The sequence below is a fragment of the Pundamilia nyererei genome, unplaced genomic scaffold (genome assembly GCF_000239375.1).
Source record: "Pundamilia nyererei isolate P.nyererei 1_Seehausen unplaced genomic scaffold, PunNye1.0 scaffold00212, whole genome shotgun sequence".
Lineage (NCBI taxonomy): Eukaryota > Metazoa > Chordata > Actinopteri > Cichliformes > Cichlidae > Pundamilia > Pundamilia nyererei.
In genome coordinates, this window is record NW_005187613.1 from 639,894 (window position 1) to 664,746 (window position 24,853).

The window sequence follows — 24,853 nt, forward strand, 5'->3', positions numbered from 1 at the left end:
TATTTTTCACTGGAGTATGATCACACAGATCAATGAGAGTCTGTCTGTGCTGATTAGCAGCGGGATGCTGACAGCTGCAGGGACACTGTCTCCATAGTGGTACCAGCCTGACGTGGAGTTCATTTATAACAAATCAAGAGAACAAGACGACAACACGACGACTGAAATGACTGGAGGTGAGAGCGTGTGCGTGTGTGTGTGTTTGAAGCATAGAAAAAAAACATCTGGGTCGGTTACATGTTTGTGTAACAAGAGCAACTAAACACGAGGCTGACAGAAAGTATAGTGTGTGCGTGTGTGTACGAGCCAGGTACTCACGCATGGTCTACAGGCCAGAAGTTGATCAGTGTGACAGGACTGCAAGACAAAAAAACACAGGAAGTGGATGGACAACATACAGGTATGATTGGAGCTGAAATATGGAAAGCATCAAGCAGGTGATGCGAGCGAGTAGTGTAAGGCTGTAGTGTGTGAGTGTACGCACAGCACTCTCACACACACTAAACAAACACAGAAACACATCGGACATATTTTGGTTGACCTTCAATAAAACAACACAAATGTCCACAGGAATGAACAGAAATATGGATAATAAAACACCGCTATCATGTGACAGGTCAATCCTTAATATCATGCAGCTGCATTTAGCTTTTGTCCTCACGGGTTTGAAGGCATTTCTGAGGCTCAATTAGGTCATGGTTAGGCTTAGGCTCAGGGTTAGGCATAAGCAGCCAGGGAAAGCATAATGCCAATAAGATGTCCTCACTAAGATATTAAAAGTGTGTCTCTGTGTGTGTTTGAAAGCCTCACGTTTCCATGTTGTCTCCTTCCAGGATGGTCTGCACGGGCAGGTAGCCCATCCGTGGGTGTTTGGCGAAGTAGCGCTTGGTCCTGAATTTGTTCTTCAGCACCTTGGCAAAGTCCCGGACGTCCTCTCCTGATGTCGTCTGAGAGAGAGGTAGGACACAAAGATGACATCGTTACCTCCGTAGGAAGAAGCAGACACACACACGCCGTATCAGAACAGATTACTTCTTCACATACCGGGGTGCAGTACTCGACCATGGGGTACTGCATCTTGTGCCCCTTTGCAACACGGCCAGAGAAAAAGCAGCTTTGACAGATGTCATAGTTGAAATGTTTTAGGCTCCGATATCTGGGAGGAAAGAACAGGAGAGAAAAACAAGTGTAAATGAAAGAGAGCAGAGGAGATGAAGAAGCCAGTGGGGAAAAAAAAAAAGCAAAGGGATCAATACAAGGAGGTAATTTATAGCTCTGCTCTCTCCGAGGTGAGAGAAGTTCAAATTCTTTCAGCCCATGGCCCCAGTGACACATTTATTCTCTGCCTTTAGAAGTCTGTTTAAATTGATCACCGCTCCTGACAAAAGTCAGGGTTAGCCTCCAACAGCATCAGCACCGTGCTTATAGGTCTAAACCTTTGCTATGTAGAATATGTCTCTTATTTCTTACTTACTTTCTATATCCCAAAATTAGTTACTTTACATGCACACAAGGCTAAATAAAACCTGTAGGGACACTATTTGAGATGACATTGGACCTTACAGCCATTTTTAGCTGTGAAACCTTGTTCCCAGACCTCCCACTTGGACTTTTGTCGAATGAAAAGTAACACGTGGGCAGTATAGTGGGGGGGGGGGATATTTTCTCCTTGAGATATTTCCTCTCAAAGCAAGAAAGAAGCAGCACTGACAGACTAGTTTCAGCTTCAACGCTTGTTTTAAGATATTTGTCACTTATGTAAAGTCTAGATATTATTTTTTATTTCAAGAAATCTTACCAAGTGTAACTTTCTGCACTTGATTGTAATCTATACTCCATAGTTATTTTCTCAAATAAGTACTTCTTCAAACTGGTCTCTTTAGCTTCCAGACATTTAGGAGCGGATGATGCTGTCCCAACTCGGAGACACGGAGCTCTTAAAGATTTCTCAGTTTGGACATTTTATATGTTTTCTATTTACTGTTTTGATCTGAAACTAATTTTATTCTATTTATATTTACTTTGTACAGGACAGCCCCAGATTTATAGAATTGTGTTTGGATGAATGCAACTTGTAAGGTTTTGGGTCTTAAATGAAACCATTTGAATATTTTTAGTATTTCAGATTTGCTGATGTGAGCGGGTTCTGGACCTGAGACTAAGAATGCCAAGACTCACAGTCATGGCATTCTTAGTCTATACACACACACACGAGTCTTTAATACTATGAGAATTCTTTGTATTGTAAAACAGATTGCAATACTGCAGCAACTGTTAAAATGCACCGACCTGAAGCCGATGATTGGACATTCCTTGCAGATGTTGCACTTGGCCTGGTGTTTGGCGGTCTCTGCAGCAGCGACACGATGAAGGACAGGTAGCCACACCATGGACTGAGGCTCCAGGCGCATCCAGTCCAGGAACATGGTGGCCTCAAGCTCAGGCTTGTTGTTGGCCTGAAATAACAACATGACAGGTTACGGCGTTACAGTTTTTTCTCAGAAATCTGGAAAAGAAGAAAAGAAAAGTGGCTCTAATCCTCTTCCGTAAGCGTCCACAAGTTTCAAGATTTCCTTTTCAAATTTTGTGTGATCCCATAACAGCTCGAGCTGATTACATTTTTATCCAACGTCAAAGGCAAGGTCACAACAAATGTAAAGGAAGAAAAGAAAATTGGAAACGACAGCAACTCAGCCATGATATGGTCGGGGAGGGTCAGCTGACGTTGAGGCGCGTTAGTGTGCAGAGGTCGCCAACTTTCTGCAGTCAACAGCTAAAAACCTCAAAATTACATGTGACCTTCAGATTAGCTCATAACAGTACATAGAGAGCTTGGAATGGGTTGTAATCCTGAGCTACACCCACACATTTGCGATGGCTGTAGAGCAGGACGAGCAGCCATCTGCTAATCAGGTTGGTGATTCGATCCCTGGCTTCACCAGTCTGAATGCCAAATATCCCCGGACAAGATACTACCCCAAGTTGCTCTCCCATGCATCCATTGTAGTGTGAATGTGTGTGAATGTTACTGTGGTATTAAGTGGTATTGAGCACTTAAAGCATAGTAAAAAGCGCTGTGTGAATGCGTGAATGAGGCAAGCCTCACGAAACGTACAAACTGAAAGCAGCTGCGGACGGAGGGCTCAATGTTGGAGCCGCCGAAGGAGGCGACCTCGCCAAGTTGTCGGGGGATCTGAATGGAGTCGTGCAGAAGGAGCCCCAGTCGACGCTGGTCACAGAATCCCGTTGCACTGGCAACCTGCCGGAACAGGACTAGAGAGGACGAGGCAGAGAAAATACGAGAGGTCGGAAAAAGGAGAGAACGTCCACACAAGGATTTTCCTTTTGTATGATTTTATTTGTGAGATGAAATATAAGCAAGTACTTATTATTAGCACACAACAATGGCAGAAAAACATTGCACATTGACTTACATCTGTATTTATCCTCCAAATGAGCCTTGCAGAGTGAGATGATGCCAGTTTTGAATGACAGAGATCTGATCTTTCCGGTGCGACCGCTGCCAACCAACAAAAAGAGACGGTTTAGAGCACGCTGGATCTGAATCATCCGAGAAACACTACGTGTTTAAGCGCTCGCTCAGGGTGCTGCACGTACGTGTCGTAGACGTTAAGCAGCCAGTTGAGGCACATGTCAACGCAGAGCGGGACACTGACCAAGTGGGAGTGGTTCTGCTCAAGTCGCTGGTAGAGGCTCGTGAGACAGGCGACCAGCTGAGAGATGTCCAGCAGCTGCTCGTTCTGCTTCAAACCGTGCTGGTCAAATATCTCACAAGCTGCCGGCATGCTCAACAGGTCCACTAAACACAAGACACACAGGCAGGGGCACGGTTAGACAGTACACACACATCTATGGGCGCCTTCCAGCCTGAGTCAGCTCAGACCTCCATGTCCAACGTTTCCTGGAGACTGCTGCCTGTCTCGAGCAACGGTAAGGTGTCCCATTAGCATCTTTATCGAGTGTGTTTCTATCTGTGGTTTTACTGCATTAGCAGTGTGTTTGGGATGATGCTGATCACGCTGAGATGTGTCAGAATTTAGGCCAGTTGTTGCTTTCAAATCACCTTGTTGGTGCAAAAACACTATTTTGTGTATTTCAAACATTGTTATCGTTGGTACTTTTTGTCACTTCAACTAAAGAATTGAAACAAATTGTGTTTTTGAGCAACTGACATTTTAAGCCAACAGCTCTTTGGGAATCACCCTGTTGGTGATTATACCAGTCAAACTGTTAACTTTGGCATGTTTGACAGAATTAACCAGTTGCTGCTGATGCTAGTAAGAAAGTACCTAAAATAGTCAAGATAGATCACTGTTATTTGTCTCAACAAGTCTGTTATGTGTGAACAATCTTCGTTGACCCTTGGGTTAGGTTTGAAAAATTAATCTGTGTGTCTTCAACCTGGCTCAGCAAACAACACCAAAGCAAATACAGGTGAAAAGTGCAGATGGACTAATAAAGGGGGAGAAGATACACATGCCAATTTAGAAAGAAAACTTTGTAAGATCCCAGAAAGCCTGAAAAATTACATCTCAAACCCACTTTAAAAAAATACAAGAAGGTTTGGCTCCTTGGAAGCAAAAGATAAAGAAATGAGGAAAGAAGAAAGAAATGAGGAGTGGCTCAAACCTGCTACACAGCGCTGCACTTGGTGTGGACTGCATACAAACCAGCTAGCAGCAAGGCACGAGCTATGTGTCTGTTTACTGTTTAATAAGAGTTCACAGTGAGCCACGCTGTTTATCACAACAAGGTTAAGAAAAATAAACTGGGCCAATATGGCATGTTTGTTAATACAGAGACACACATGTTAATGTGATCCTGGTCTCCCACTCAGAGACACAGGGTCTCCCACTCAGAGACACAGGTCTCCCACTCAGAGACACAGGTCTCCCACTCAGAGACACAGGTCTCCCACTCAGAGACACAGGTCTCCCACTCAGAGACTCAGGTCTCCCAGTGTCCAGCATTCAGAGGCTGCCTGAGGACTCATGTGAGAGAAAACCTGCTCACACAGACATGTAGAGCCAAACACTGTCAATAAGGCCTCTGAATGTTCTGAAGACAGTTAAACTCGTCAGGTAGTGACGTCCAGCAGGTGCAGCTCCATGAACACGCACAGCTGTGGATTCCAGCTGCTTCGTAGTTCTGCAAACTTTGACAGAGTCGAGCTTTTCAGTTCAATCAGCTGCATTTCGATGTCCTCTGTGTCCAGCCAGTTAAAGAGAGACAAATCCAGCTGCTCATTAAAGCTTCTGTTTTGATCTGTCTCGAGTCTACGGATGTATCCGTGTATCTCCGTGGTGCTGATGCTGCGCTGAGCGGAAAGCTGCTGAAGCTTTTGAAGAGTCGGAATGTGGAAATTTCAACATCGCTTGAAAAAACTGTGAGCTAGCAACGTCCCTCTCACCAGTAGGCTAAGTTTTAGCCAATTACAAGTTGAATGTGGCAGTTGGGGTTGTTGGCTAAGAGACCGTCATTAAGAAGCGGCACAACTAATGTGTCTACGCGAGCTAATTTGAGATGTGCACCAGTGGTGGCCCGGCCATTTTTTTAAAAAAAATCCACTTTCTGCGTGTCGTGACATCAGTTAACCCTTCGCATGCTGCGGCACGAGTGCCCGGGGTTGCGACCCCTGCGTTATGCTATTATAAACGTAGTAAAAGCTTTAAAAACATGTGTCACACTGACCATGAGAATGCGAGTGAGAAAGGAAACCATTCATTGTATCATTGTGGTCACTGGACTGCTTCAGTAATGTTAGTTCACTTGACTGCAATTTGCAACTATAGCCAGAAATGGCTCCAATCTTCTGTAGCTGTCGCCATGCTCTGTTAGCACATGGTGTTGACACATGATTACGCGCTGTGGGTCAGCTCACTGTCACAAACATGCAATCTGGATCCCATCAATATTTATTGACATGAATACTCGTGGGTTGAAATGTACAACTGTGCTTAGGCTCTAAAGTTCGGTGAATGTATCTCGCCTTGCCAGAGGTGACAACAATACCAGCTACACTAATTCAGCTGTTTCAATCCAGGGGGTGGATGTGGACATTGTGGAGGACTGTAAATACCTTGGAGTACACTTGGACAATAAACTGGACTGGGTTAAAAACACCACAGCACTTTACAGGAAGTGTCCAAGATAAAGACAACGTTGGGTAACACCTCCCACCCACTCCATGACGTGCTGGCTAGCCACAGGAGCACATTCAGTGAGAGACTGAGACTACCCATGATGCACCACTGACCGACACAGGAAGTCATTCCTGCCTGTGGCTTCCTGTACAACTGCTCCACCTAACACACTGTGAACACTGCAATAGCTACACCCTCTTGCACTCTCTCTTTTCTACTCAGTCATGTTGCTGTCAATATTCTTGATATTTATAATCACCTCTGTTAATCCTTGATGTTTATTATTGAGCGATTTGTATATATTGTGCTATTTCTTAAATTTGTAAATCTGTAACATATTGTATTGTTAAATAGTCTGTTACTGTTACTGCACTGGAGTAACTGTAACCCACATAATTCCCTGAGGGATTAATAAAGTATTCTGATTCTGATACACTTAAATTACAAACAGCTTGCATTCTGTAGAATAAACACTCACATGGACACACAGGCCGAGTCAGAGAGTAAAAGAGCAATAGTGCAGAGAAGGTCAAGACAAAATTCAGAGAGAGCAGAAAGAGAAGGAGGTGTGGGAGGGTATCAACACAATAACAGACACACTTAAACCCAGAGGCAAAGTCCCTGTGTGACACAGATGCAGGAGAAGTGTACAGACAGAAAGTGTACTTACAGCAGAGAGCCTTCTGCAAGCGTCTGAGCTTCATGGCTGTGCGGTAGGCTGAGAACCGAACATTGTTCAGATCGGCTAGAGAAAGGAATACGAGGAAGAGAGCATTAGTTTTATCAGTGTTTTCACTTCAGCCAGTAGTGCTTCTTCAGTTCAGTTCTATGTCTATAACAGCCACCTCGAAGGTGCTTAGTACGGCAGAAATCCTACAGTAACACAGAGAATCAGACGACCCCCAATGACCAAGCATCTTTTTCCCATCTTCTCCAGTATGTGGATCATGTGGCACCTGTTTCAAAGACTTTAGTCAAAAAGAGCAAAAACGTCCATAAGCAGGAAGTTTCTCACCCAAAGACTGGTAGAGCTCAGCCATCTTGGGATGGTCCCAGCATGTTGTCTGGGTCTGATGGCTAGAAGGGGACAGAGAGGCAACACATGAGTCAAATGCACATCAGCCATCACAAAGAAGCGTTGGTTGGGCTGACGTACCAGCCTATATTCAGAGGCTACATGTAAAGAGCAGTGATTTCAAGGTGTATGCAGTAAGTAACAATTACACCCACAAGCTTTTTTAATCCAAGTATGGAGACACGCAGTCTTGAACACAAAAAATGATGATGGCGCTCGTTTGGTTTTGATGTCGTGTTGTCAAAGCCACTGTGACAGAACAGGTTCACAGACAACACTGTCCCACATAATGTTGTTATTTCACTGTAAAAGCCTTTTCATTGGAAACGTAAGGAGTGTGCTTTTTTAAGCCTGCACGGTCGCCCAACCAAAGCACGTTTTCCAGGTAAAACTCATCTTCTGCTTCTTCATGTGCACCAAGCAGATGACGAAGCCTAAATAAATCTGACTGAGCCCAGTAATAAAGACATATAGCAGTGTGTATATAGTTAAATAGTGCTGTGAGTGGTACATTTAAATGCAAGAAGATGGGAAATCCTTTGAGAGGAACAAAAAATAAACCTCAGTAAATGAGTTGGATTCATTTGAACAAAATTAAAAACATGAATTTATACTCCTCTCGCTATCATAATATTCAAAAAGAACAAAACGCAGCATCTTCATCTCCGCTGTGTCAGGAAAGGACGACACAGCCAGAACGAGCTAAATGGTTGCTGTGTCATTCGCCCCTCGTGACTGCCACTTCAAAGAGGCTCTGCTCTGTGTGTGTTTGTGCGCTGAAGATAAACAGACTGACGCACATTTGTGTGACTTCAGAAAACAATGAGTGATGTGTGTGGTGTGTAGAACTACAATATGATATCTAAAGGATTTGCATGTCCATCACTGTATCTGCCTTCTGATGGGTATAATAATGAACTAATTCAACGTTTATCTGAAACTTTCATACTTGGTGAAATGAAAAACTGGCCATGCAACCTTTTCAGTGTCACAGAGCTCAATGTGATCGCCAGACACAAAGAAACGGGCCGACAAAATTCAGATAAAGACAAAAGAAATGGAAGCTACCAACGACACCTGGTCAGAAATGAGCAGCTGGGCTGAGCAGGAACATAAATGGTACTAAAGATGATTCGGTTTGTCCAAGTCAGGTCCTTCTCATGCAAGTTTACATGGTGCTAAATTCTGCAGGAATATTAGGAATGTGTGATCTTATCCCAAAGTTAACACAAAGCTTCCATCTCTCCATCCATGCTCATGATTACATTCATTTAACTCATTAGTTTTCATTTTTTAATGACACTGTGATCCGTTTTTAAACTGATCCTTTCAGTTTTAAATACTTTTAACGATAACCAGTAAACAGTCACTGACTGTCATGGTCCGTGGCTCTGTGTCTGAGGAGTGTGTGGGATGCCCGGTGGCCACACCCCCGGGATGGGCCATCACGCCTGCATCCCATTCCAGGCGCCAGGAGGACTATTTAACCCTGCGCTGACGGCTGCTCCACGCCAGTCTGTTAGTCACCCTCAGTGGTTACTAGGCTCCCTGCAAAGCTTTGTATATATCCAAGTGTTACATGAACTGTGTTAACTCTGCCTCCGTGTGCCCAGGTTACTACGTTTTGTGTCTGCCATCTGCCCGTCCTCCTGCCTGCTCGGATCTCTAAGTGCACCATCCGCCCTCGTCCCTGCCTCCTCTGATTCGCTTTCCACGGACACGCTTCCCCCATCTCGAGCCCCACGGTCCGGCTCTGATCGTAAGAATTGCTACAGCCCTGTTTAGTAACGTCCCTCATTCTCCCTGCTCAGTAGTAATCTTCTCCTCTTTCTCTTGCAGCCTCCTACGGTCCTGATTACAGCTTCTCTGTGTAATTTGTCTTCCCGGTTTCCTTCAGTTCTGCCATTTTGCTTCCTTGGTTGTTCCGGGTCAGCTTTTGTTAAAACAATAAAATGTGTACTTGCTCGCATTGAGTCTGTTTTTGGATCCCGCTTGTGTGCACGAACTGCGGTTCATGACAGCGTCGATCCCCAGCTCCTCCAACCCCCCCCACAGTCCTTGCACGCTTGTGCACCTTGTAGAAAACAGTTTTGTTTGATAAAGAAAGAAAACAGAGGAGCTGAAAAACTAGGCGAGAACAAGAAGAGGAAAACTACAAATTGTCCCACCAATATGTGTTAAATTAACTAAGACGTTAGCTGTTAGCACCGTCAACAGTAGTACCAGCAACAAGTAGTAACAGGTCGCTGGACACTAGTCATCAGTTAAGCTGCTGCTGTGGAGAAATGCAGGGGGAGGGACAGCAGCCCCAACCACTCAGCGAGAAAGACAGAGGGTGTAATTAACGTGGTAAGAACATCGATGGAGGGAAAGATTTCATTCAGTAAAATAATTGGCTACAAAATTGTTCATCAAATAAACTGAAAAATGTACATTCATGTTGTATTTGTATGCATAAACTATTATTATATAACTTAATTTGTTTCATTTATACATTTCTTTTCTTTTGCACTTTACCATTGCTTTGAGAAATTGCACAAATTTATTGACTGGGCCATCTGGGCTCTTCAGACCGATCATGATGGGCCAGGACTGGGAACCGATCCATTTACCAGCTAAAAGACCAACTGTGATTCAGCTCCACGTGTTCTTAGCAGAATCAATACGATATGTACAAATAAGCGACTTGTGGCTGTCACACAAGAAATAACATTTGATATAATATCTCGGGACAATTTATATTTCACATGCTAACATGACAGGCAGCTAGGTTACGTAGCACTATGTGGCAACAAGTGCAAGAACGTGTGTGAGTTCTTGGGGATCCCTGTCAGAAACCTACCTGTAACTAAATCACAGCTATCGAGGGTTGGAGGTCTTATTTGATGACATGATATTCTTCTACTGAAGTCCAAACAGCAGACTTAAGTAGAGAAGCCTGCAGTACCTGAGAGCGTGCATCACGCCATCATTGCCATTTTCCTCACAGGTTTGCACAGCATGACTTCTATAGCCAAACTGTCAACACATCTTCCTGTCACAATCTGAGGGACGACATTCAACGTGATCTGAGATGTGGTGCAATGTCTGTACATCTTTTCTAGAATTTCATTAACAGTCTGTCCAGCAAACCTCACGTGCATCTGACAAAACCACCTGTTATTAGGTTCACAGAGCAAACAAACTTTCACAATGGCATTTCTTCACTCCTACAACATTCCAGCCAGAACACTGGGTTCATAGTTCACAATGCCTCAGAACACTAGGAGGTGCTCGCGGCAGGACAGGGAGCAGAAACAAAGCTGCAGTGTGTAGGAAAGGCTAAGGAAAAGACCGCACAAAACTCCGTCATTAGCCTTTTCCTCACAATTGCCAGGTTTGTTGTGAACAAAACGGATGAGCTGAGGCTACAGTTGGACGACAATAGACTCATTGAGGACTGTTGCGCTTTGATAATCTTTATCCTGCATTACCTGATGCAGTTGAGAAGCTAACGAGTCATATCCTACACCGCTTAAACTGAAACCAGAACTCACGAAAACAATGACGTGGAGATATTTGCATTTATATTCATGAAAAATCAGCCAATAATACTTAGACTGCAGACAGTCGCTGCCCTCCACACTTAGAATATTTGACAGTTAAATGCAGACCCCCTTGTCCTCCACTGTGGGATCACAGCAGTGATCAGGATAGCTGAGTATTTGACAAATACTAAAGCTAACTTGGTCCTTAGCCTCCTACATGTTGCCATTAGTAGCTGAATATACCCAGAAGCAGCACACATAATAGCTGGGAACATCAGTCTTTTAGTGCGCCCCAAATTCCATCAGCATTTTAACTGTTACACACGGGAAAAACACACTGGATAAAGTCTATTCCAAAGATTAAGCATATACAGGGCCATACAAACAGCTCACCTGGGCCAGTTGGACCAAAGTAAAGAAAACCGCTGCCCTCTACTTCAAAAACTGTTAAAACATTGCCTGATGGTTCCTCCTCTCAGCTGAAAAACTGTTTTGAGAATACAGACTGGAGTATCGATGAATCTCAGGACCTGGATGAGGACACTGCATCCGTACTCTTCTACATCAAGCATGTCACAACCTTGTGCAGCGGCACAGCACACAGTGAAGAGACACAACGGTCCTCCAAGATCATGGTGCTACATATGACATATAACAGACAATCAACACAAATTGCACAAAAAACCCCAAAACAAAGACAGTGCAAGAGCATGATACAGACACAAGACCATGCAGACGCAACAGAAATGTGCAAAAGACTGAGTACTGTGCAAAAAAAGTCATTTGGTGTATGAAGGCGTGCGTGTATGTGTCAGTCCAAGCACTAACTGTGTATGCCCACCAAATATCCTGAATGACAAAAACGGTCAGGACCTTGCTGAGAAACAAAAACACTGCTTTCAGGCCTGCTGAGGTGTGCAGTACAGTCCAGGCAAACCCGGAAATGGGAATGAGACAGGGCAAGCTGGATTATACAAATACAATTGAGGACAACCTCTGCAGCAATAACTTGAGGATGGTGCGGCCAAAATATCACTAAAAACCCAGACCTTAGGGCTGCTCGATTATGGCAAAAATGATAATCACGATTATTTTCACTGAAATTAAGATCTCGATTATTTGACAATATTTATTTAACCCTTTAAGACCTACTATAGAACCAAGTCCGCCAGAGCTTATATTATTTTTTTACATGTTGTAGTGCCATTTATGGGAGCATTTCAAGTTGCTATACAACTGTTATAGCCCATATTTTAATAATATGTATGCATTAAGTCCATAGTAACTACATTAATTGCAAAAAAGTGCAATAAACTACAAAAAAAATTGAAAATCGTTTTTGGTTTTTTTACATATATTTCTACTTGGAGAAATTTAAGAGGTTTATCCCTCAAAACTTTAAATACAATAAAGTTGCAAAAAATAGTTTACAACAACAGGACATTTATTTTGAGTGTCTTCATAGTTTTATTTTGGAGATACAGCAATTTTTATATACTGCAGGAAAAACGAAAAAACAATCCTATGATGCAAATTTGCAAAGAAAACAGCATGTGCATCAAAATAAACTATTTCCAGCAGTGCAATTTGAGTTCTAAGCATCCCAGAAACTATTCAGAAAAGTCAAACATGACCAGTATAGGCTTTTAAGGCCTACAAGTAAAAAAAACTACATTTTCCGCGAAAATGACGTCACTTCCGGTTTCGGCCAGGAAATGGCGGACATGCGATCGTTCGTCTGTTTCACTGTGGGAAGTGTTACGAACAGCTGATCGGCAAAGCGTGTTTCTGGAATATTATGTTTTTGTTCCTGCAAGCGCTTTTTATGCAGTTTTTGCAAAGCTTTATGTGGAAGGAAACCGTGACCGAGGACAAGCTGATGGCATCAGATGTAAGTACAACTCCTCTAGTTTCATATGCAAAACAAATGATTGCGCTAGCTTACACGGTTCAGGTTCTACAGGGATTTAAAAATAGTTACACAAAACGGAGCGTGCTGCTCTGACCGGCTTTAAAGGGTTAACAATGACTTTAAAAAATAATATAACATAGTGTGCAACACCACTGAAGTTTTTTTTTTTAAAACTCTCTTTTCAACCAACAGCAGTCACTCTCCTCTCCAAATAACTTCTGCTTAGCTTTCCGAGCTTCCCTCGGGTCCTCTTAATCAGCGGTCTCCAACCTTTTTTGCGCCACGGACGGTTTATGCCCGACAATATTTTCACGGACCGGCCTTTAAGGTGTCGCGGATAAATGAGGGAGGGGCTAATAATCGGCTCAGTCATTTTTAATGATCGTTGAAAGCCCAGATCGTAATCGTGATTAAAATTCGATTAATTGAGCAGCCCTACCAGACCTGATGGTAATGCTGTGTTGGCAAAGAAGCTGAACTGCTTATTCGCCTGCAAACAAAAACAACAACAACAACAACAACAACAAAAAAAAAACCCACACCTCCGGCCAACACCTGCTACATCTTTACAGTGGAGGAGCATGACCTGATATAAGCAGCAGTGAACCCCAGAAAAGCAGCAGGGCCTGAATGTGTCAGTAGTGAGGTGCTGAGTTCTGTGTAGACCAACTCACAGGCGCCTTTACAAAAGTATGCATCCTGTTCTTAGCATCGTCCCATTCTGCTTGAAGTCCTCAAACATGCCTGAATGATATCCATCCAGTGGCTCTCACTCCAGTCATTATGAAGTGTTTAGAAACTGTTCAGAAGTCGCATCATTCAAGGTCTTCCACCCACAGGTGACTCCCACAATTTCTGGACACAACTGTGGTCGGTCTGGAACACAAGGACGGCCGTGCCAGACTTATTTTCATTGGCTTTAGCTCGACATTCAGCACACAGTCATCTCTAACAGACTGCTAACAAAACTAATCAGTCTTCGCCATCTGGATTTAAGGACTTCATCAGAGACCACCCACAGAGATTCAAAGTAAGGCCCCGCCTCTCCCAACACTCAATCTCAACCTCGGCTCCCACAGGGATGTGTGCTGAGCCCCCTACTGTGCACTCTCTACACCCATGACTGCACCCCCACCTCAGCAATTCCTTTGTGAAGTTTGTAGATGACACAGCAGTGGTCAGGCTCATCACTGGAGAGATGAGTCTACCTACAAGAATGAGGTGGAAGACCTGGCGTCATGATCCAGCAATAACAAGCTGGTCCTCAACACCGCAAAACTGAAGGAAATAACAGTGGACTTCAGGTGAAGCACATCTGAGCCTCAGCCCATATACGTCAACGGGCATTATGTACAGAGGGTCTCTGACTTCATGGACGATGATGTATTCTGTTAGACTAACACTGCACAGACCAAGAGGGCACAGCAGCGACTAAACTTTCTGGGGAGCCTGAAAAACTACCCTTGCAGAGGAGCTTCTGCTGTTCTTCTCTGCTCGGCTTAGTCCGTGCTGGTTGCAATAATAAATAATAAACAATAAATGAACATTGGTATGTACCATTCACTAATGTATCCAATCAGTAATTACTGAAGTACACATGTATGTAGATACAGATAACTAAAGTTTCCACCACAGTGTAGGAACAGTAGGAATCTTCTTATGGCTGTGTGGAAACTAGGAACTGTAATCAGTTATAAGGCTCATGGTCACAACCCAACAACAGGTTTGCTTCGGGTTGAGACACAGAGGGAGGAAAATTAATAGTACGGTGAAATAAAAAAATTAATTGCCCCAAATTTTACAGAATAATTTTTAAAAAGCAAAATTTTCCCCAAACTGCACAGAGAGCAAAAATAATCAGCTATAAAATGTAGCTGTTTTAAATACAGTGCACAGACATAATCCGAGAGTCTGTTAAATCAGCACACAACCTGAAAATTCACAAAGTGCACCTGCAGTTAGCCTCTACCTGAGAAACATTTACAAATAATAATCCATAATTATGTTTTTTTGCTGCATTGCCTTTGTTTGTCTCTCTAGCACAGACAGGATCCTCCACACACCCACTCCAAATAATGAGTGGAAGGGTACTAGAGCTACTCAAACGTCCTCAAACACTGAATAAACAGGACCTCAGTCACATACATGTCTGTAATAAGCATGACAGAGTCTGGAGTATTTCATCCACAAATGTGCAGCATCCTTACACTGTAAATTATTACTATCATATATTATATTACGATATATATATAAATTTAAGATCAAAGGCTGGTAACTTGCAGCAGCTTATACCTGCTGCTCACCAGCAAACAAGTAGTGGAAAGTAAAAATAAAAAGGGGTTTCCAATTAAATAATTCCAGCTGCCCACAACCAAGTCTCACATGAAAATATATTACAGCAGTTTTATTATGGACAGTACTTTGCTGTTCACCAGACAACAGATACTCCATCCAACTAAACTACGTCTCCAATTCAGGTTATCACAGATGTTCTTGAACGAGAATCTGAGTAGACGCCGGGCACATAAACACTAAACTATCACGGACACATATAGACATCCACGCTCACCTATGCTAAATTTAGAACCACCAATCAACTGCTGATATCCTGCTAATATAACACTGAAGTTACTTCAATTCATGGTCTGAACAAGCAGCACTATAAGGTGGTTCAGTGGTCACTTTCCACCTCAGGTTGCGAACTCATTAGGCAGGAAAACGGTGTCAAAGGGGGGAACTCAGTGGTGCAATTGAAGGGTATACATGCACTGAAAGCAAAGTTGCCATTATTAGCAAGAAGCTATCAAGCCCTTCCTGCTCCTGTGTCTTTGAACCTATCTGGTCTTTAAGTCTGACGTCATTATCCGTTTCCAGGTCAAAACTCAAGTTCATTTCCCAAAGCCAAACGAACACTGCAGCATCACTGAGAGTTAAAACTGTCTAAATTCTTTCATCTGTAATAAAATGATCAGCGTTGCTGCTTTACCAGGTGTAACAATTAAGTTTAACATCCAGGCATCCATGAAAACAGAGTTTATTAAATTTAACAACATTAGAAGTTAGCAGGAAGTTAGCTCGCTAGCTTCAATCTAAATATGATATAGCATGTTCTGACTGAGAGGTTTCTGAAAAAATTCAAACGTACAGCTCTGCTATCACTTCCAACATAAATGAGGACAGAAAGCTAAACAGCAGTGACGTTTGTAGGGTTACTGAAGTTGGGCTAGCTGGTAGATAATGATGTGCTACATGGTGGCTAGCTACAGTTAGCATAATATAACCACATTAGCAGAGTGAAGCTGGAGGATGAACGCTAACTTTTTTCCACTTGGTAAAAGTTAATGTGAGGGTTCCCGATGGTTAGAGACAAATGCGATCGCATGGCAGGATGCTGTGAACGGACCAAACTTCAGTCAGGAGAATAACTGAGATAATCCATCCACCATACGAGGTTAATATACTGCTGCATGGGCTGTAGTTACACTGCAAGGTTTTAAAAACTGAGCGTTAAAGTGAACAGTGGTAATAAAAACCGAGAGAGGCCAACAGTGATCACTGACTGTTTTTAGGGGCTTGTTCAGACTAAATAGAACGAGACACAAAGCATTCAAACATGTTAAAAACACAACAGGCTTAATAAACAGAGTAGTTTGGACCTGGAAGAAGGCTTCATACGTCATCACTTAAAGACCAGATTGTGTTTTTAAGCCCATCTGTGCAGAGCAGCTGTAGTTCGCTATAGGAAAGCAGCGATGGGTGTTAAAGAAGACGGTAACATTCTGCACCTGTTTCCTCCTGACACGTTTCAATACGTCTACAACATCCAAAATCTTACTACTGTGATGAATAGAATTAATGGAATTAAGAACAAAACAATCAACAGTGGCTTAAGGGAACCAAACTTATCCACTTTTGGCTCTTTGTGCTCTTTCAAAGCTACTCTGTCCCTCAAGAAAAATATATCATTGCCACAGGACAAAGTACTGATAATGTATCATTAACTGTCAAAAACAAATGACTGTACACTGAGCAGCTAATGCTAATGATTTAAACTAACAATCATATTTATACAAACTTGGAGTTCAGTCGTATTTTTGTAGTACATGCTGCGATATTTAAGAACGTAATGAAAAGCTACTATCTATTTGTTCATTTAGGTAACATAAGTCTTGTATTTTTATGTACTTGGGCTTCTTATTTAACTATATACCTAAAGTGTAATTCCTAATTAAGGTATTTTATATAACTAAAAAACAGGAATCTGCGATCACAGTCTACATAAATGTTTACCTTTGAGCATGTGATACCTTAAGCTGTAGGAAGGGCTGGTCAAATCTGAAACTGATTTATTCTAAGGTTCATTTTGACACTACTTGTATTAATGTGACTGCAAAATAAAGTATTTAAAAAAACACAAGAGTGTTGTCTAAAATTATTTTTTGGGGCAAATTACTTTTGCTTCTATGCTACAGCATCATTTTTGGTGGGAAATGCAGAGTTTGGTGTTTTATAACAATCTTACAATTCTAACAGAAAGCAGAGCTGCTGTAATAACATGGCTTAATGGCAGAACTTTAGCTTGTGGGGAACAAAAAAATGTTCCTTAAAGATGGAAGCTGAAGCAACTCTTAAAGGACGCTAGTTTAACACCTGATGTGAGTCGGTGGGAAGAGTTATGCAAGACCATTTAGATACATCTCTTACATGTTTTCTACGTTATATTATGAATAAAATGTTGGTTTCTGAGATTTGCAAATCATTTTTATTTATGTTTTAGGGTTTTTTCTTTGCATTTATGCAGTGTAACAATCTTTTTGGTAATGGTATTGTACCTCTAATACTTAATTGAAGCATCTAAGAAGAGAGTAATTGAAGAACATGTAAAGACTGTGCTTCACCATTTTGCATGCACCCCATCTTCAGCATGTGCAAGCTGGCTGGCTTCAGTGTTGAACCAATCATCTAGACATCAGTCATTTTTTTTCTAATGTGGTTGTTAAGAATATATTTCAATAAATGTCTGACGCCAACTCTTTACATCACTGTTGACAGATGAAGAGAATGGATGCATTTGATCCAACTGTTTCCCAAAACTGGGGATTTCCAGGAAATGTCAAGCATTACCTCACTCTGCATCTCTTAATGTTGGAATGAAATCCAGTAATTCGTCCACAATGACACAAGATGTGAGGTCATACACCACGTACACATACATGTGCAAAGAAATAATGCTATGAATTGCAGTAAGCAGGCAGTTGAATAACTTATTGCAGCAATGACAAGCATTTTCCATGATGTTTCTGCAAAGAGGCATGAGAGTCACTTCACACTCGTTTATGGCAACATCTTCCTCTGCCTATTGCTGAAAGTGAAAGCAAAAAAAGTTTTTTATATATGTATATTTGTTGCTACCTTTAAAGTACGTCCAAATGTGTGAAATCCATATTTAAAACTACTGAAAATAAGGGAGAGCTGTTTGCAAAAGAGAACCACAAAGTGCAGGGATTCAGGTTATCCCTGCACTTACAGAAACTTTTGGTGTTTTTCAAAAATGCTAACTTGGTTTCATTAAAAAAAATAATAATAATAATTTTTAAAAATCTCAAAACACATTTCAGGCAGCATGGTGGCACGGTGGATAGCACTGCTGCCTCACAGCAAGAAGGTCCGAAGTTCAAGTCCACCATCGGGTTCTTCCTCCCACAGTCCAAAGACATGCAGTTAGTGGGGTTTGGTTAAATGGCCCAGCCGTGAGTGGTTGTCTGTCTCTCTAGATTGGCCACCTATCCAGGGTGTAACCTGCCTCTCGCCCTAAGACAGCTGGGATAAGGATCCAGAGGAGGACGGATGGATTCAAAATTTTGCAATCTATAAAAATGATACGGCTGGCGTTACATAAACTTCAAGTCGGATAAATGATGATGGCGGGCAGACAATAACAAACAAAGTTTCTTTTTTGCCCCTTCTGTCTTTTAAGACAACATCACAGTCCACACTGGTGCACATTTACACTGCTAGTGCACTAAAACTGGTGCTCTGAACTGCACTTACCTGATGCCACGAGGAATCCTGTGCTGTTTATTAACTCATAGTTTAAGTTTGACTTTGACGTGTTGACGTTCCAACTCATGACTAAACTGCTCAAGCATTCTCACAATACTGGACTTTTGAACCTTCCGCTACACATTGAAAAACAGTTATTCTATAGTCGGGTAAAAAACACTGGCTTGCTTTTGTCCTTTGCCTTTCTCTTTCCTCAGAAAGTAACATAAACATTAGTTCTATTACTGTTATGTTGCCCATCTGCATGCCCTTAATGGTTCCACTGGAGTGAGTGATAATTAGAGTGCTTAAGAACATAAAATAAAGCACTATAGTAATGTTAATGTGAAAGACTGAATGTACGGTAGTAAAAAATGCTCAAAGTGAAAAGGCTTTGAGGAAAAGTCCCTTTAATTATTGGAGCTCGTATTAACCTATCACAGACAGACTGATCAATGCATGTTGTCTGATACTTTACAATCTGATAATTTAGAAATGGAGTCATGCTTTCCTGTTGTTCGGTACATGCCACAATACAGTGACCTAAAGAATCTGTGCTTTGTTCATATCAGGCAGATCTGACTTTGTTTCCAACACTCTGTTGCAGCACAAGCTGAGACACAAGTGTCATTTTCTCCTAGAAAGAAGAGGTTATCTAGGCTTAATACAAAGTCCTCACACAGTACGCCCCAAAGCCAATTCACCATGTGTGGCTTCTCATCCATAAACGGGACTAAGTCGATGAACACAAACACACAATAGGCACACACCTGCATTCACACTGTGGCCAAAAGTCTGCATCAGCATCCTCTGCTCTCATCTAAATGAAGTTGCATAGAGATCACTAAACTAATTGGAAGCTCTTGGTTGGCTGCATAGACAACAGTGCAGTGCATCGAAATCGCGGTAAAACTGCAGCAGTCAGTGTGCGAAAGAAAAAAATCCCGCACGGATCCAAACAGGAGCAGCCTCGCTGGCAAAGGCGGTGACTACGTCTGTGCGTGTGAAGGAATGCACAGCGATCCATTAGCCTGCTGCTTTTCAAGGCTCGCTCGCTTACACACACACACACACAGAAATCTAAAAGAAAACACAGTCTTGTGAAGTTCAAACACATGCGGATAAAGAAAAACAGCCCACGCCGATCCCAGCCTGGGGCTCTGAAGCTCCGTGTGTTCCCTTTTATTCCAATATGGCAGCAAGTGCCCAGAGGAAGAGCAGCCTGCAAAGGAAGGATTTAGATTTAGGAAATGCACGATTCAGCCAGCAAGAAGCGGCCGCCTGCACACCTGGGCTGGCTCCTCTGCAACCATCCCGAAAGACCAAAACCAGACCCGAAGAACAACGGTCGGTTCGCTCTTTAAGACAACATAACAGAGCCGGTTTCCCGTCTTTTGTTGAAAAATATCGATCGCTTTATATTGCGTATGCTCTGTCATCACAAGAGCATACACGGCGTTTTCTGCACGTCCAAATAATCCGATCATTATAGCGGGCAGTCGTTTGAGGTGCGTTTTATACGCCGGGAGAGAAGAGCACACAGTGAGGCAGCAGACCTATTTAAAACAAATCCTGCATGCAACCTCTCTGCCATTTAAAAATTGCGGAGTCTATGTTTGCGCATTTTCGGCAGTAAGGATGAAATAGTGTGCAGTGTGGGGGATGTCTCTCCCTCGGCCACACAGCCAGCGTTGAACAGGTTTACTGCATTACGACCAGCACGATTCCCATCATAATCAGACTACTTATCACCAGCAGAGACAGACCCCAGCCTTCAGCACTCACTTCCGAAGCTGTTCTCGCATCGCCGGCCTTTCCGAGCCTCTTCCGAGCGTGACAGAACGATCCGATTCCCGGGCAGAATAGAGGGGATGTGCCGGCCCCTTCCGCGGTCCGACCAAGCGTCCTATGCAACCGGAGGGAGACGTCCGAGATTACAGTGCGGAGCCTGTGTTTTCTCTTTGTAAGTGCTAGTTGTAGGCTGCAGAGGCTGACTGACCCAGCGACACACAAGGATCAATGTCCCAACATACAACATGCACGACTTCCGCCTACTATTTCAAAATAAACGCTTGAAGCCAGAAAGATCCTGACATGCAAAAACACGCGAGAAAATCATGGGTGATCCTCCTACTTAGTTGCAGAATTTAGTTACACATTCCATCCATCTAAAGCTGAGTCCTATAAAAATCACACGAGTACTGCTTCAGATTCTTTTTAAAATAGCCTTTATTCACATTTTCACTTGATTTGACCCGAATCTTTGTGGATTCCCTTACTAATTATATAACTATCTATCCAGGAAGTTAACTAGCTCCCTGTAGAAGGCTTCATATCCCTGGCGTGTGCTCGTTTTGCTTGCTTACTCTCATAAACAGCTTCAAAGATAGACAAAGCATCCAGGTCTGAAAACTAAAGCCAGAATGTGCTTTCTTTCTAAAGGCGAGCAGGGGGTGAGCCTCTTGCTGACAAAACAACATCCTGCTGTTTTGAAATCTATGGAACAATGGCCCTCAGCTCCTTTGCTCTGTGACCTTAGCCGCTTTACTGATGGTATTATCAGACTTTATATCTAGTTTACATTGGATACAACATTAAGTTCATGAGCATTTGGTTTTTCTTTTGTCTAGAATTTGAAAATACCAAGAGGAAGATGGTGAAAAGGCTCAGTTTGAGGCTTTAAAGCCGGGCGTCTTTGCATGATTCATAAGCTAACAGAAAGTGGAACGCCCTGGAAAAAATGAAATGATTGTACAGCATTTTCTGTCATATATCCTTAAAGTAAGCTGCCCAGAATATACAAACACAGGACATGCAAAAGTATCACCACAATAAGTGTAAGTAGAGGTCCTGACTGCAGAAACAAGTTATATGGGAGTTATGGTTCTGAGTTGGGATCCGTTGATACTATTGACAACACAGAGAGAGGGACCTTAGAAATTGTACCAAAGCTGAGGCTTACGAAGATGCACAAGCATGAAATACTCCCAAAAACTTACAGTGGACGGCTTGATGGCAACAATGATCTGCACAGGTAGAATACTGAGCAGGCTAAAAGTTGGCTTAAATAAGGGAATGATACCAAAAAGAGGAAGAACCAACAGAAACCCAAGAAAACACATAAAGCACAGACTTATTGTAGTGGACAGTTTTCAAGGTTTTTAACAGTCAGCTGGTATAATTGTATTCAAGTGCTCAAAATCCTACCTTGTTTTGAGGATTTGGTCTGTATCAGTGTCATTCACTCACTGCCAAACAAGCTCTGCAGTACATCTCCAGAAACAGTTCATTACAAATAACCTGTTTCATTTTCTGTTAGAATCAGTGTTTGCTGGGACACCGGTGTAGCTCAGTGGGTGAGCCATGTGCCATATGGCCGGAGAGCAGCAGGCCCTTTGCTGCATGTCCTAACCTCTCTCTCTCCCAGCTTTCCTGTCTATACCCTCTGTCTATTTATGCTGAACAAATAGTATAAAAAACGTGTGTGCTTTGGGAGAGCCGTGTTTGTAAAGTGCTGCTCAGAGTTAATGTATGTGCAGATATGTACACACCCTCCTCGCTCTGTATGTGCTACAAAAATAAAATGAATGTTGAATTTAAAGTGAAGCTGTATGACAAGGTCTGTTACTACCCACTGTTCTGAGATTTGTCAGTTTGGAAAATATTTTCTAGGTGATCTTGCCCAGACGTTGGTGAAGTAAAGAATATTCCCACTATAGATTCTGGCTATTTATGGAACATATGCATACAATCTAATCTAAACCTAAACAACAGAAGTAATAAAAAGTTAGTCATGTTCACAGCTGTGGCTGTGATGGTAGTGTGCATGGTGCCGTCTGCAACTGGACCCTTCTAGTGGATCATTTTTAGTTCTGTAATTGTGTCCATCTGCGTATGAATTTTGACACAGACTGTGTACAGACAGGTTTTCACCCACTGCAGATGCACCTGCATGGTTCTCAATGTGGATGACATTTATATTGGTTGAATGCTAATTTGTTGACAAGTGGGCCTAAATAGGTAAGGGAGAAACAGCAGTGTTCGCCCCGAATGGGAGAACCATGAAAAAATACCAAAGATACCAAAATATAGTATAACAAACACAGAAACACCTGCAGTGGGCACTTTTCTGTGACTGGCTGATGGACCAACAACAGTAAAAGTAAGACTAAGGTGTCATTCAGTGGGGATTTTCTGTGTGAACGTCTAACCAAATAGCACAACTTGAAATAAAACAAAACCAAGATGCATCCTGGGTTGTTGTTTTTTTTTTTTGTTAACAAAAACAATTATTAGACTGAATTAAGTCTTTCAGCTTTTATCACATTTGAACTCATTCGAAGTCTTAGCCAGTGCAAGGTTGATGTAACAGACAACATGGGTGTGGAACTATCATCTTATTACATAAAAAGATGACATTTACTGGTGTAATCTTATATGAGAGTGAACAGCTTTCCCATATGGAAAAGATATATATAAATCTTATAAAGTTTGTATCTGTCTTGTGTGAAACTTGTATGAAAAGCATACAAGAGTGAAAACAGATATAAGATCCCTTGAAAAATTATATAATGAAACTTGTATGTTTTGGATACTTCCTAAAACAACGTATGAAAGTAATGAGAAAGTGGCCGCTTTCATGAGTAAATCATATAAGTTTCTTTTCCATATGGGTTCCCCCAAAGCCCTCAGCAAGTTTACACACCCTGGCTATTCATTGCTAAATAATGGGAATATACACAGAAGTTACACAATTATGACAAATATAACAGGATTGAACTGGAAATCCTGACACCTTTATTTTGAAATTAAACTAATTTCCATCTAGTCCTGTGTGCTTCCAGAAAACTTAGCCTGGGCTGCTTGAATAGGTGGAGCTCAGGCTCCCCGCCTCTTCCACCCTTCCCCCATCCCACTGTTTCTCAAAGCAAAGGAGCCTAGACTCCATTAGAAGTTTTTCACCTCAATGATGAGAGCCAGAAATGGAGGAGGAGGGGTGCAGGATTGTAGTGGTGGTGTGTATGTGTGTATATCTGCAAATGCGTGTCAGGGTCGTTTTTTGGGATTAGTGTTCAAGGACTGAGCCCCCAGGATGGTCCTTTTTACCCCCTTGTCTGAGTGGCCAGCACAAACACCAACCTCAATCCTATCCATCACCTAAGAGATGAAGGCCAATACAATATAGCATGTCCTGACTGCGGGGTTTTGGAAACAAATTCAAACGTACAGCTCTGTTATCACTTCCAACATAAATGAAAACAGAAAACTACACAGCAGTGACGTTTGTAGGGTTACTGAAGTTGGGCTAGTTGGTATATAATGATGTGCTACGTGACCGCTAGCGACGCAGCTATGTTAGCATAATATAAACAAGCTAACTTTTTTCCACTCGATAAAAGTTAACGTGAGTGTTCTCGGTGGTCAGGAACAAATGTAATCGCATGGCAGGATGCTGTAAAAGGACCAAACTTCAGCCAGGAGAACAACTGAGATAATCCATCCACAATACGAGGTTAGTCATTCATATACTGCTGCATGGGCTGGGCTGTAGTTACATCCTAAGGTTTTAAAAACTGAGCTTAAATAAATGATTAGCGGTAATAAAAGCCGAGGGAGGTCAACAGTGATCACTGACTGTTTTAGGAGCTTTTTGAGATCAAATAGAAGAAAATACAAAACATTAAACATGTTAACAACACAAAAGCCATATTAAACGCAGACTACTTTAGACCCGGAAGTAGGATTCGTCGCGTCATCACTGAACAACCGGATATCGCCACATGTTTCTTTGACATGTTCCTGGCAGTGTTTTCCTTCATTTTTGTGTTTACGTGTGGACGGGATTACTTTTTAAAACAAAAACGGAAAATCTCCGTTTTCAAAAATACCCGTGTACGTGTGGACGTAGCCTTAATATTGACATCAATACTCTGGTCCAAACACTTTCTTATCCATGTTCTGCAAACCAGTCAGCCTCTGTTCTGCTTGCTTTAAATCTCAGTGCTCTCCTGTCAGACAGTCATTCATACAACCCTTACCCCCATTTCCATTTCTCCCTGGGCACTCAGAGACCTCCATCTTCATTTTCACCACAACTAGAATCTCGACTCTGTTCTGTTGGTTGTCCAACAGA

The 24,853-nt window shown here is 42.3% G+C and overlaps 1 protein-coding gene across 1 annotated transcript in view; it reads right to left on the minus strand.

Moving 5' to 3' along the window:
* Nucleotides 1-24,853, minus strand: part of LOC102204060 (dystrophin-like) — a 289,784-nt gene that overhangs the window by 19,867 nt on the left and 245,064 nt on the right. Inside the window, exons 58-66 of the mRNA XM_013914638.1 lie at nt 7,180-7,241; nt 6,835-6,909; nt 3,619-3,820; nt 3,435-3,520; nt 3,116-3,273; nt 2,290-2,456; nt 1,045-1,156; nt 811-947; nt 319-357 (exon numbers count right to left, since the gene is read on the minus strand). Of these exons, the coding sequence (XP_013770092.1) occupies nt 319-357; nt 811-947; nt 1,045-1,156; nt 2,290-2,456; nt 3,116-3,273; nt 3,435-3,520; nt 3,619-3,820; nt 6,835-6,909; nt 7,180-7,241 (1,038 nt within the window). The remainder of the gene's footprint in view (nt 1-318; nt 358-810; nt 948-1,044; nt 1,157-2,289; nt 2,457-3,115; nt 3,274-3,434; nt 3,521-3,618; nt 3,821-6,834; nt 6,910-7,179; nt 7,242-24,853) is intronic.